The 14,265-nt window shown below is 35.8% G+C and overlaps 1 protein-coding gene across 9 annotated transcripts in view; it reads right to left on the bottom strand.

The window, feature by feature from the left end:
* The window catches only part of RUNX2 (RUNX family transcription factor 2), a gene marked incomplete at its 5' end in the record, with an annotated part of 330,125 nt that overhangs the window by 216,441 nt on the left and 99,419 nt on the right, over positions 1-14,265 (bottom strand). For all 9 annotated transcript variants that reach the window (XR_013813975.1, XM_079780442.1, XM_079780439.1 and 6 more), the window contains 2 exons: positions 1,256-1,360; positions 7,131-7,287. Coding sequence is in view for 8 of the 9 variants with exons in the window: in XM_079780442.1 (XP_079636568.1) it covers positions 1,256-1,360; positions 7,131-7,287 (262 nt within the window). The remainder of the gene's footprint in view (positions 1-1,255; positions 1,361-7,130; positions 7,288-14,265) is intronic.

The raw sequence follows: 14,265 nt of genomic DNA on the forward strand, positions 1-14,265 counted from the left end.
CAAGTGTACGGCTAGCACCTAATAGGACATTCTCAAACTGAACAGACAGGGCCAGCACTGACCCAACATTGGGAACCTGGAAGAAAGCCATCCACATGAAAGGAGAAAAGAAAAACCTCAAAGACTGGCTTCTGAGGCAGGAAACCTCCCTCGTTCAGGCAAGCAGTCAGCTTTTGTGAAAAGAGACAGCCGCAGGAGGAACGGAAGGCACCGTATGCTCCCACTTGGGCCGAGGCAAAATTCACCCGCCCTTTTCTCTCGATTTTAGGGGAAGAAAGGATATGCCACTCTCCCTGTCTAGGCAGGTGTATTGTTATATAACAAATATTTCTACCAGGTGTACCCCCACACAAACCAAATTAAACTCTGAACACAATGGCTGGGTCTCCAATGTATTCACTCATCAAAGGCAGAGTCCTATGCGATGTTTCCATTGGCACAGAATTTTTAATGTTGTATATGGCAAATAATCGTTAATCTCTAAATACATTTAAATGCTGCTATGCCAAGTCTGTTGAAATCAGTTTGGGGGAGGGGGAAACCAAACCAGTTTCAATTCAGATTTAGGAGGAAAACGTATATTAGCCCAAACGGATTATGTGCACTTCCTTAAACTGATGCTGGTTAATTAAACTTTCTGGATGTCCAGACAGACAAGTAAACCAAGATGGATTTAAACCTGGTTTGACTCTTCATGTTAAAAGAAACTATCTATAACAATTACTAGAACATGACCGAACAACAGTGTTGTAACAATCAAGCAAGTTATCGTTTGCAAATAAATTCTTTGTAATTAAGCAGTGTGCTCTTTATAAAGGGAATTGAGTGGGCGAGGTAAAAAGTTAAAACACATTCTTAGACCATGGGAAACATACGCAAATGCTTTTTGACTAAGCTCAAGAGTTTTCAGTTTATTATTTTCTCCCTCAGCTCTCGTGGGTCTGATCTGCCCCGTCTACTGGGTACAGTGGATGAGTAGAATCTCTTAGAAAATAGTTACAGTGAGTGACTAGTTATCCACTCATTTCCCAAAGTTATGTAGGCCTTAGCAATTTTGTGGCAAAGGTTAAAAGTATAATTTCTTTCTCTACTATCTGTGAGGTTGTACTAACTGTCCCTCACTAAAAACACATGCAGATAGCAAATTCGCAAAGAAACTATTTACATGGAAGTAGCACTAACTTCTTTGGGATAAATTCCTCATACGGTCTGTGCACACTCTATTACCATTTCCAATGGGAAGGCAAGGACTTACTTCTGGGTTCCCGGGGTCCATCCACCGTAACTTTAATAGCTCTGTGATAGGTGGCTACTTGGGGAGGATTGGTGAAGACAGTTATGGTCAGGGTGAAACTCTTGCCTGCAGATGTGAAAGAGAAAAATCCATAGTGAGTATAAAAAGATAATACTGATGACAATATAACAGCACAGATGTCCAAGCTTCATTTAAGTATCTCCGAGTTGGTAATGAAACAAAGACAAATAAGACACCTTATTCTAAATTAGAATCTCTTTGATGGCCACTGCAGGAAGTTACTAAACTCATTGAGTGTTAAGAGCTTCATCTTCGTTGTAGTCCTATACAAGGCAGCTCCAATTTAAAAAAAAGAAAGAAAAGAAAAGAAAAACCTGCTCAGTAGCCATAGTTGTAATGAATGAAAACAAAAACCCTGGTCCACTTGAAGGAGGTTCTCTTCCTTTCAGTTTTCTCCAACATCAGGAACACATCCAAGCACAGACAATTTTAGAAGTCTTTATTTAGGATTAGGTCATGACCCCTTGAGAGAACAATAGTAAATCACTGTTGATTATGTTATTTACTTCACATGGCTTTAGCATTTCATTTGCTCAACTGCACTACAATAAGAAGATGAAAGAGGAAGGTTCTTATGGGAATCATTTTAACAGGAGCTAGTGTCTCCTGTCCCGGCCTTAATGTGCCTGTGGTATGATGATTTCATCATTACTGGAACAAAGATTTTTCTCCTCCCTGCCCACCCCTCCCCTAACATACATCCTTGCTGCTAAATCTTCAAATAACTCCCTGACAGTGACTTATTTTTGCTAAATGTACAGGACACCTCCCAATATAAATATGAAGTTTTGCTTTTAGCAGAGGGTGTGCTCCATGGAAATATTACATCTGATGTTTCTAATTAATGAACTACAAGTGATGAATGGAGGGGGAAAGACAGGGAAAAGTTTGGTAGCAGATTAGGGTTTCTTTCTTTCTCCAGCAGAGGATACCAGACTCTGTTACACAGACTCACTGACAGTTGTAATCAGTTAGATTTGCAACGGTTAGTCATGTCAGATAGTCAAAACTGCAAACTGTTACAAGACAGGAAAAGGTGGGCGTGAAACAGTGACTCAATAAAACATTCAGCAATCTCAGGCCAGAGGACTCATTTAGCCTGCTCGGTAACAGACCTTTAAAAAGCTCATTTTGTCTCGCTTTGTTTTTCGGTCAGAGACTGTTTTTTCCCTTTACTGAAAGCTGAGGGTATTAAATCAAAACACAAATCTGAAACAATATGTATCAATGCAAAGTTTAATGCAATCTTTTCAAAGCTTAATATGGAACAGGTTATATACAAGGCTTAATGTGGAACAGGTCTTTGACTGTCAAGTCTAGTGAATGGGTTTTCTTTTCAACCTAAACCATATAAGTTCCTAAAATATGTTTAAGACACACATCATTTGTTACTCAGGATATATAGTTTTAAGTCTCTTTAGATATACTTTTCTATACCCAAGAGAAGGGGGAAAAATAGAAAGAAAACAAAGGAATGCAAGGAAGGGGAAGATGAATATTGATTAGAAACCTATGAAGTGCCAGGTTCATACACACGACCTCATTTGATCCTATTCAGTTAAGTTTATCACCTCCATTTCACATATGAAAAAACTGAAGCTCAGAGAGGCTTTAGTAATTTACCCACACAGCTAATAAGTGGAAAAAGTCAGGATCTGAACCTAGTTCTTCCAGACCCCAAAATGAGTGCTCTTCTTTTTAACATTGCCAGAAAACATTAAAAAAAAAATTAATAGGTAATTTATTTCTACATGTGTCCCAAAATACTCTATAAGACCAATAAACAGTAAATATAAATCTACTAACTCCATATCTTGGCCAAGATGATAAAAGCATCTATTCTTAGTGTCATTAATGTATCATAGCTCATTATTATATACTGGATGTTACATGGATGTAAGTGGTTTAATTATCTCATTAGAGAACAGGATTTATTATATACATTAAAACTAACCAGAAGAATAAGACAGCCAGGAGTCTAAACTAGTTACAGAAAACTCAAAACCCACAGAAATCAAGATTAGAAAGTTGAATAGAAAGCCACTGGATCCAGGTCAGGACCTCAAAACAATGGGAAGATCTGTCCGGAGGAGTGAACAGGCTAAATCCCTAGGCCGAAAGTTAATTCACACGAAACCATAAAAAGATGCCATCCTGGGTTATAGCAATGGTTGTGAGTCAGAACTGCATCTCTTGGAAGGTAGTTGTCATCCCTGGCGAATCTCAATATATCGAGGATGTACTAGTAAACATCCCAAGTGTCTTTAATGTCTGTAAATAACCTGCTAGAGCTACTGTCCATGAAGTTATCTAAACTGGTTCTGAGAACATTTCCATTTGAGACCTTTGGAACTTACATAGGATGTTAAACGTCACTGATGCTTACCCCAAATTCAGAGAAACACCTCATGGAGGGACAAAAGCCAAATACAGAATTCACTCTGTAAGTATAAAGCATCTAAATGTTCAACGTGGAACCCGTTTTCTATGAAGACCTCTTTTAAAAAGAAGTGGGTTTGGGGGGAGGAAATGAGTATTTGATTATAACTACTGTCTTCTAAAATCAAGTCCTAAGGATCAAGATGTACTTTAACAACTAAAACAAAAATCAAGGAGGTTCTTTCTACTTCTTTTTGCTCCTTCGGGAAGAACATGAATGTAATGCTCCAGACACTACCACCCAACTAGGTGATTGGTTCTTCACCTTACCATATAAATAATAATACATTTGCTAAGTCAAATGTTTATGTGAGTATTTATTCTTTCCTTAAAGGTAAAAAAAAAACAAAACAAAAAAAACTTTTTCCAAATCCCATTTTTTATCCTTTCCATAAATTATAAAAATGCAGGCTCCTCCTACTTTAAAATGCAGGCTCTTACTATATCATTCATATATTTTTTTCTAAGATAAACATAGGACCTGCCATTAAAAGACAATTCCAACCTAACCTGAGGGGCTGTCGGGAACAGTCAGCCAGGAGGGCTAAGACTGTAAGCTGGAATTGCAGCCTAAATTGACAGAGTCCCAGGCTCTGTATACCATAGGTGCTTTTTAAAATGCTTGTAATTAAAAGCAGCGTGCTTGATGTCCAAAGTGAGGAAGCACACCAAGAAAGCTTAAGGACCCAAGGCATCTTACATTCCTCTGTTTAAAACATAAAGGCTAAAAAGGGAAAAGACAATGAGAACACGTAAGCCACTCCTAACTGCATGCAGGTTTCACTGATGTTCTACTTTTATTCCCAAGCACTTCCAGAAGTTGTGGTCATGAGATAACCCATAAAGCCAAAGTAAGTAGTGATATGACGCCTTGATAAATCCAAAACTGGTTTTCAATTTCTGAGAGTTTTTATTTCTACCCGTGAGAAGAAAAACTACAATAATTTGAGGAACTTGGTGTTATTTTTCAAATGCTACTGAAAAGAGAAATTTTTGAATAGCTGGGGAAAACTAACAGTGGTAGCAGCATGCTGATGCAGACTGAATGACTTAAGAGAAATACAGAAGTGTGAAAATCAAAGAGGATGATAGGAAGAGTCTGTTAGAAAGCAGGACAGGTACACAGGCAGGTTAAAGAGCTTCCTGACACCGAAAAACTGACCCTTTCTTTTTTTTTTTTTTTACAAAGAGTGGTACCTCTTATCAATGTTCTCTGTCCTATTTCACTCTTCATTTCAGCTTGATATTACTGTTTCCTTTCATATAATGTTCATGTACTGATATAAAAATCTACTATTAGTGATAAATCAATTTTTCTTTCTCTCTCCACCCGCTCCCCCCACTCCCCATCTAAGTCTCGAAGACAAGTCTGGACCAATTTCTCCATCCTGCCTCTGGCAGCAGACTGCAGCATTTCAGATCCTCCACCAAGTCCCGGCTGCTTCAAAGGAAAAATCCTACTTTCTTCAGTTAAGATCATAAGAAATATAGGGGGAGGGGGTCAGCTCTGTTTGGACATAATTACACTTCATCAAAAGAAGCTTTCTTCATCTTCCATGCGTGAAAAGTCTGCAAGCAGTTAAGTCTGTCTTTTTTTTTTTTTTAAATATAAAAATTGCTATTTGGGAAACCAGCCAAAACTCAGAAAGCCAATATAGTAAAACAGTGCACACCCTTTGTTTCTCTTTGAAGTTCCTTAAATAAATATGTTGAGGGTTTACAAAGTACACTATCACTTTGCCATAGTTTCTACTCAAATTGATCAGAGAAAAGTTATGCAGCATCTACATAATACAAAAGCAAGATAAATGAAAACACTAGCTTGAATCTGTAAAGTGAAATAAAGTACAATGCCCAATCTTTTAGATACTAAAATTCATTACTCTAGTTAACAACAAAGTAATATTACATAAGAAGAACAATGTACTTCAGAGCATACAGGTATGTCATCATGTTCAAATCTTTCTTGATTCTTACTAGAAAAAAAGAAGCTTAATGGTGCTGTGGACCTGCACCAATAGCTGAGAGAGAGAAAAAAAAAAAAAGAATGAATACATACACGTACGCACTTCACACCTAATCAGTCAATAGAGAGAGAGGATGTGTCTTTTTCTTTTTTAATGAAAGTAAACTAACCCTGATGCAGAAATAACCCCTTTAATTTTGATTCTACCATAGGCCCTGAGCCTCATTTCATTTCAAACAACCTTTCAGTGACAGTATCTCATTAGCATGCATCATTTTATTTTAAGTTAAAAAGTACAACTTCTTGGCCCTGTTCCTAGAAAGTAAACTAAAACTACTCATCGGAAACAGTCTTGCTTGAATTTCCCTTATCAAGTTTTTACAATGGTAATAATTTGACATCTGATCCAAACTAAAGAGCAATTACTGAACATAGTTTAAAAATTGATGCTTCTCATTTCCTAATTCAAACCTGGGTTGGAGTAATTCTATAGGTCTTTATAATTTATTTCACCTTAATCCTAAAGTGGTCTATTTTCTCTCTTATTATTGAAATACTTAAAATGGAAATATTAGATTCAATAAATAAATAAATGAACATAATACTTCTAAAGAATGACTATTAAAAGTCTCTCAGTACAATAAGTAAAGCCAAAAATCAGTTTCCTTAGAGACTTTTTTAAAAAACATTCCTATAAAATAGCTATAAAAAAACCTAAAAGGGATTATTTTCTATTTTATGATCTTTTTAAAGGATTCCTAATATTTGAATATTAGCATTCAGATGGTATAAACCCTTAAATAATGTGGAAATATTTCAAGTCCTGATCATTCATCTGTCTAGGCAACTATATAGTCATTCTAGCACAAGTAACACATTATGCATTTATTCAAATGAAAAGCCTTTTGTTAAAAAAAACTATGATTTTTAAATAGAGTTTTATTATAAGAATAAATTAACTCATACAGAGGTAACATATATGACAAGTGAAGTGCAGTATACCAACTGTCCTTGCTACCACTTAGAGCAAAACTGATATTATCAGGAAATTGATCCAATGCATTCCTTTTTCTTTCCCCTTTGCCACTAAATTTACTCAGTTATTTGGCTCCTCATAATTCATAGCTTGAACCTCCAACTGTTCTTCTCTCTACCTTATGTGCTCACACCCAATGAAATTAGGAAAGAGTTCTCTGAAAACCTTGTTTGAATATTCAATATCATAAAACAAATGAAAAAGGCCTGAGTACTCAGAAAAACACTCCGCTTCATCTGGACATATTTAAGTAAACCCTTCAATAATTCAGTTCAGTAGAAGAGGGTGCTGATTTGTATACAGACTAGTCTACATGTCATAAGAGGACCCTAATGTGTTTATTCCATTACCAATATTAAAAATCAGAGACCTACCTCGTCCACTCCGGCCCACAAATCTCAGATCGTTGAACCTTGCTACTTGGTTTTTCATAACAGCAGAGGCATTTCGGAGCTCAGCAGAATAATTTTCATCGTTACCCGCCATGACAGTAACCACAGTCCCATCTGGTACCTCTCCAAGGGCTACCACCTACATAAAATAGGAAACACAGCAGCAATAATGGCACATCAGGAAAGCTTAAAAACTGAGAATACGTGCTCATGGCAAATGATGTGTTTTATCAGGACTTAGTGCTCTAGTCCAGTAATGGCAGACAGAAGTGAAGCATCTGCATGTGGGTTAGGATGCCACTTCAAACAGACCAATGTTTCAGGATCCACCCATTTCAAAGGCAGGCAAAAGTTCCCTTCATTTGTTGCTGCATTCTTCACGGGATATATGTACTTTTTTATTAAATCCCCATGTTAGGTTGTCCATAGGAATCATGCCACAGAAGGAAGGCTGATGCCCCATCTGCAGATTGCATTGTGCATATTAAGGCACCGCCTGTCTGCAGCCAGGAGCAGCCTGAGGTGTGGTCTCATCCCGGTCACAGGCTTAAAAAGGAAAGTCTGGTCAGCTCTATGGGAGAAGACGTTTAGGTGAAACCTTGAAGCTCCTGACTATATGGAAGCCTAAACATGGTGTGGTATCCAGGACTACATTTCATCTCCTTGCTCTGGGTTAGATTTACTTACTGTCAATCATACTGCAAACAGTTACTAAATGTCCACTCTGCTAGGATTCAGTGGGATATACAAAGTCACCAAGAAGCATCAAGTCTAGGTCCAGCATAAAGACATAAAACAGGCTGATAATGATGACTGACAAATGAGTGGTATATACAGAAAAAAATACTTGTGTTCTGTCTTTTTCCCATCTGACATCTTGGAATGACACATTTGTCTCCTTAACCTTCAACAGTTAACCTTTGGCAGATTAATCAGGCAAATAAGGACCCAGCATAATCACTCTTTGAGGCTAATAAACATTTTCACTGCTCCAAGGCTAGGGATCACACTTTTAACCGGGGTCAGCTAACTTCCAAATGGGTGCCTCGGATTAACATGGAGCCTGGTAAGGGAATGCTGGTGCAGAGCCTTGCTGTCACGTATAAAACACAATACTCTTAATCCATTACCAGGACACTGACCCTTGATAATGCCCTTTCTCTCAACTAACTTCCAGGATCCTATATCCAGATTATTTCCATCTCTTCCTCACTCTCTGACATTAACAGCCGTATGTGCTTGCCTGTTTGGCAAATATCCCATTCCTCTTTTCTCCTACTTTTAGTGCTACTCTCTTCTCCTTTGTCAAGATTTCTGTAAGGCAAACCCAAGCATTTAATTCCCTGCTCCCAATACAACTTACACTTGCTCTCATCAAAGCAGAATTCTCAGACTATGATAAAACAGACACTGTAACTATACTTTGGGGCTTAATTTCCCCTACCCATGAACCCTAACCCAATACTCCTTTACTCTACCCTCTGCTCCAGACAAGGGGAGGAGGGAGGGGGAAAATTAACTTGTCAATATTTTTTTTTTTACCCATACTTTTTCCTTAGGCTATTTTTCAATTCCATTCCTTCTTTAGCACTTTGTTATTCAGTTTAAAATCCTAGAGCTTTCCTTAAATTGCAAAGCCCACTTCCACAGCATTCCACCTTGCTCAAACAATCCTCATTTCAATGTGCATATATTAATAATTTATCTACTCCTTTTGATATACTAGCCCCAAACTGAGACTCACTCCTAGAAGTCCAGGTTTATATTAGGTTGAAAACTACAAGAGGGAAGGGCCTTTATCTGTCTTGTTCAGTGCTATGCCCAATTCCCAAAACTGCTTGGCAAATAGTAAGAGTTTGATAAATATCTTTGAAATCAACAAACTAAAGAGCTCCAAAAAAAGCATCATGTCCCACAGCCAACAGTCTGTGAGGCTACCAGATAAAACTCTACGAGAGAGACCCAGTTAAAGGTTGAGTCAGCATGCCTCACTAGAGGCCATGTGCCCTTGCTCCAAACTAGTTTTCTGACAACTTTTTCCATCCCAGAGGAGGGGGAATCATGCCAAAGATCCTTTACTCATAGTATATGGTTACTCTCTTCAATCTGAGAAGAGTCCCAGGTCAAGGGTAAATGCCTTGAGAACATGACTTCCTCCCTGCATACTTGATCTAGTTCCTCAAGTGACTACCGACTATCTAGGTCAGTGGTCGGCAAACTCATTTAGTCAACAGAGCCAAATATCAACAGTACAACAATTGAAATTTCTTTTGAGAGCCAAATTTTTTACACTTAAACTTCTTCTAACACCACTTCTTCAAAATAGACTCGCCCAGGCCGTGGTATTTTGTGGAAGAGCCACACTCAAGGGGCCAAAGAGCCGCATGTGGCTCACGAGCCGCAGTTTGCCGACCACTGATCTAGGTGATGCTGTATTGCTGATGGGGGCAATGTGCTTTTCAATTTTTCAAACTCACAATGCCAAAAATGTGAACATTTGAAAATACTGAAATAATTGACTATGTTTGCCAGGATTCATCTCAATGTTTGACATTTTTTTACATTCAGCATATTGCGTTTTAACACCTGCTGTGTGTGTGGCATTCTATGTCAAAATAAATATGGAACCAGTAAGTGTATTAATGAAGGCAGAAAAGTTGTACTGTTTAGAAGAGAATGAATGCACCAAAACTCAAGAGGCCCCACTTTTTTCCCACCTCTGCTATGATCTCATACAAGTCACTTCATCTCCAGGAACCACAGTTTTCCAATATAAATTGGAAATAACTTTTTTAAGTCTGTAAAATGTAGAAGAAACTATATAAGTATAGAGTGTAATTATAATGATGTACTTTTTGTAAGATGAGGAGGCTCACTTCTATTCCAAGTCTGCTATGTGGTAAATATAGGCTTTTACTTGTGAGCATCCTTAAAGGATTCTATTGAATATGTAAGTCTTCATGTCCTGGGATGTTTTTTGTTGCTGTTGAAAGATAAAGGATAACTGCTGATGGGTTTCACTCCAGTCTGGCTAAATTTCAGAAGAAAGTAAAGAAATCTGCCCCGATATGAAGATTTTCAAGAGCTCTGGGACATTATTATTTTACTGCATATTTTTAACATAATGGGTTTTTTTTTTTTTTTAGTTAGAAGAAAAGGAAAATTGATTCAATATGGGAAAATATGAAAGAAAAGATCCCTAAGAGTGAAATACATAAATCCATTTTACTTTGCTTAAGCAGCATAATAATGACCATATTAAATACTGGTATGTCTTACGTATTATATTTAATAAGAAAACAAATAGGTAATCACAAATTGTGAGTCTTCTATGATGTTTAGAACTTGGCCTTAAAAAAAATGCTAACTAAAATGATATAGTGACAACTTTTCCTGTTATGGCTGAACTCTATTTTAATGGTTAAATATATTGGGTTATTTTTTTTCTGCTATATACGCTACCAAATCACATTGCCTAATGTTTTTCTGAGGGAAAAGGGGGAAGGGAGTACTATATTTGAGTTTATATCAGTCAGAAGCAAAATTATATGTTTGAGATTTTTTATAGTAGATTTCTGAAGCTAAAACGTTTCCCTTGAAGATTTTCAACTATGTTTATCTAAAAGAAAACCAAAAGAATCGAGAAATTTTTGCACATTTCATCTGTACCAAACCCAAGCAATGGAAAACATTTTAAGGGGCAGAGAGAGAGCAGACAAAAATTGCTCCTTAACCAGTTTAGAGTAAGCACACATTAAAATTTGTTTCCGTGCTCCCCAATACAAAAGTTCTGTTCTACAAAGAATAATTTGTGATGAAACCTTAACAACTACGTTTTTAAGTGTTTATAAAACATAAAATCTACAAATGCACGAAACTTCATGGGAAAGAGAAGTAATTTTACGTCCTGACATTTCAGACTTGAGAAAGAAGTTCCTTTATTTAGCACACCTCACTATAACCAGTATTTAAATCACATGATGTGCAGCTTGTACAAAATAAAGGATATTTATTTAACTCTAGAAACACTACTGAAATTTTGTATGAGATTCCTTATGACTAAATCTGTAAATTACTTTGAAAGAGGAGCAATAGAGAATTAACTCAGACTCTTAAAATTGTTTTTGTGGTCTTATTATACGGAAATAAAAATTGCCCATTACATTTCCATGAACAGAAGTCTAGTCTTAACTAATCAATTACTCTTACAGACCAATATGATCTGGCATGTTGTACTTGCAGCAAAATTGAAATATAATTATTTTTTAAGATAGAATATGATCAAATCTTTCTTTGGAATAAAAGCAAGGTAAGGAAATAGTTGCAACAAGAAAAAATTTTAATCCTATGGTAATTATTTAAAGATAACTTTAAACTATAAAAAACTTTCACAAATATTACAGTTAATTTTTCAAGTTTAACCCAGAATTTAGGAACACCCATTGAATTGTAGAGAAAAAAGTAAATACAACATAAAGTATCATTTCATAATTTTTAGAATAAATGTCAAAGAGAAAATAGATTAAAATTATTCCAATTTAAACCAAGAATATATGTGCCATGTTTCAAGCTGGTTTAGATCATCTAACAATGGATATTTTGAAAAATTTTTGAAAGGATACAAACATAGCAATGACAAAGGGAAAATATAATGAAAGATATCTTGTCATGCCTGTTTTCAAATGTAAGTTTTCTAATATTTATTTTCCATCTAAAAGTTTTTATTTCAATTACTTTACCAATAAGTTTTATATATTCAACCCTAACATTTTTAACTTTAAATAATTGGATTGTATTTAAAGGCATAACACAAAAATGTGTCTATCTTCACACAACTTGAAATCTATTGTGATTTACATAATTTTGCATAACAGTTCATGGTAGGCTTAATAAGGTATTAACTAGTTTAATAACCTGTTTTTCTTTGTTTAGGTATAATTACATTAAAAAGACACAAACATAAAAATCTGATCATTAAATATGTAAGGAAAATACAACTCACTAGTGTCAAATATTTATTAGTTGCATATTTGTTTCTGAAAATAGGCCAATGATGTCAAAAAAAATTATTTTCAGCCCATTGCTCCATCATTTTGAAACCCTACTTATGACAAATACTGAAAGCTATCATTAAGCATACAGAATTAACTATGAGTAATAGATCATATATCTAAAAATGTGTTTTCTTTAACATTGCCAGAAAAACATATGATACTGGTAAATATATAGTGCAATGTTCTCTAACTTAAAACAGCGCAATAGCTGGGCGCTTACTATAGTTTTAAAATATACATCTGGACTTAGAATTTCTGCATAGTGTTTCAGCTTGAAGCTATTTAAAGCAACTGAGTTACGGACCCTGAACACCAGGCTTCATGGTGGAAATGCTGACAGACCTCTAACTGCAAGGGTGCTACTGGATGCAGGGTTGACTTACTCTCTCTTTCCTATCTGACCATTAACTAAAGTGATGAATTTGCAAACTGCTTTTTTGTCACTAGAATTTCAAGGACAGAAAGGCCTGGGATCCTCTAATAGTATGTCTTAACTATTTTAAGCTTTCGGTGAGATACACCTGAAAGAAATGTTAAAAATATTTATTTCCATTTCCTTGACACCTGGGAGGACTGAACGTTTCAAAACTGCAGAACTTTGTTAAAAATACAATGCTTATAAACAACTTTATATGTTTTAAAGTATGCTGGAGTTGAGTATAAACGAATTAAGTATTCTTGTATAATCCCTAAACAAGATCAGATGGATAACACTAACACTTTACTTAGGACTTAATACAGTACATTGTTAATATCACTTTGAAGCACTATTTTAAATTAACATATCAAAACACAGTTCATTGAATTCATATCTGATTCTCTACATGGGTGAGCTCAATGTCACAGACATAAAATACAGGCTCAATAAATATTGTATTGATTTGAATATCAGATTTCTCAACAATTCAGTTCTCTGTGTGTTTTAAGATGTAGTATTTACCTGTTATCTACCCAATAACACTATAATATACTTGGCACATGGCTCTATCATAGCCAAATTGTTCTCATCACTTTTAAAACTGGGACTTCGTCTTGTTATTTCTTCATTACAGATGTATTTGGTTTTGTTGCAAGTGTGGAAAGTCTACTGCTCTCAGGCTCTTATCTCAAAAGAAAGGTAAAGAGAGTCTGTTGTTACTAACATTCAGATGAAAACAGAAATTGTTGCCTATATCTGGATGTTCCAAATATCCACACATCCTTTTCAGCAGAGACAAAACTTCTATATTAAGTGGATCTCAGCTATTACCTACTATTTGAATTCTGTTAAACACAGGTATGGGAGTTCACGTTTTAGGTTAACTCAATTTCTTTTTCAGTTAATATGTATTTAATATTTATTTTAGTGTGGTCATGTGTTATCTATGGCTTTGTTTGCTGATTACAAGTAAAATCACCCTAAGTGACAATAAATATGATTAATAGCAAAGAAAGCAATTTCTTTTCAAAATAATTTTTAAAAGGTGGTGGCACAGAGCCCTACGTGCCACCAAAATCTGAGAATAGGTCAAACTAAGTTGCATCCTATCTGTATGCCAAAAACACCCTTTCCATCTAAAATACTGAAGTTCAAAATCAATTCAGCATCATAAATATGAAAGAATAGTTCAAAACAGTTATACCTAAACATGTTTGGCAGAACGAACAGAATGCAGACCATCAAACATCTAAATGTTATCTTTAAAAATGCAGGCAACTTATCCTTAAATTTTCACATATCCTGACTTGTGGCATTGTATAAACAACATATATGCTTATTATACAGGTTTTTTTTTGGGGGGGTGTTTGGGGTTTGTTTGGGGGGTAAGAGGGCTGGAAATAAAGGCTAATTAGAAAGTTCTGGACCCTTGGACGACGAACATTGTAGAAGATACCTCCTGTACAGAAATTTAAATTTCTACAATATTCTGAGCTTTTCAATAAGAAAACAACCTACAAAACGGGTAGGTTATAAAAGGAGAAAGGGGACGGTTAAAAAAAAACACACATACATTTCTGGAGCCAAGTGCAAAATGAAACTTGCCCCAGAATGCAGCATCCCCTTTCCATAACAGTTCACCCTG

The sequence above is a fragment of the Cnephaeus nilssonii genome (assembly GCF_951640355.1).
Source record: "Cnephaeus nilssonii genome assembly, chromosome: 9".
NCBI classification, from domain to species: domain Eukaryota; kingdom Metazoa; phylum Chordata; class Mammalia; order Chiroptera; family Vespertilionidae; genus Cnephaeus; species Cnephaeus nilssonii.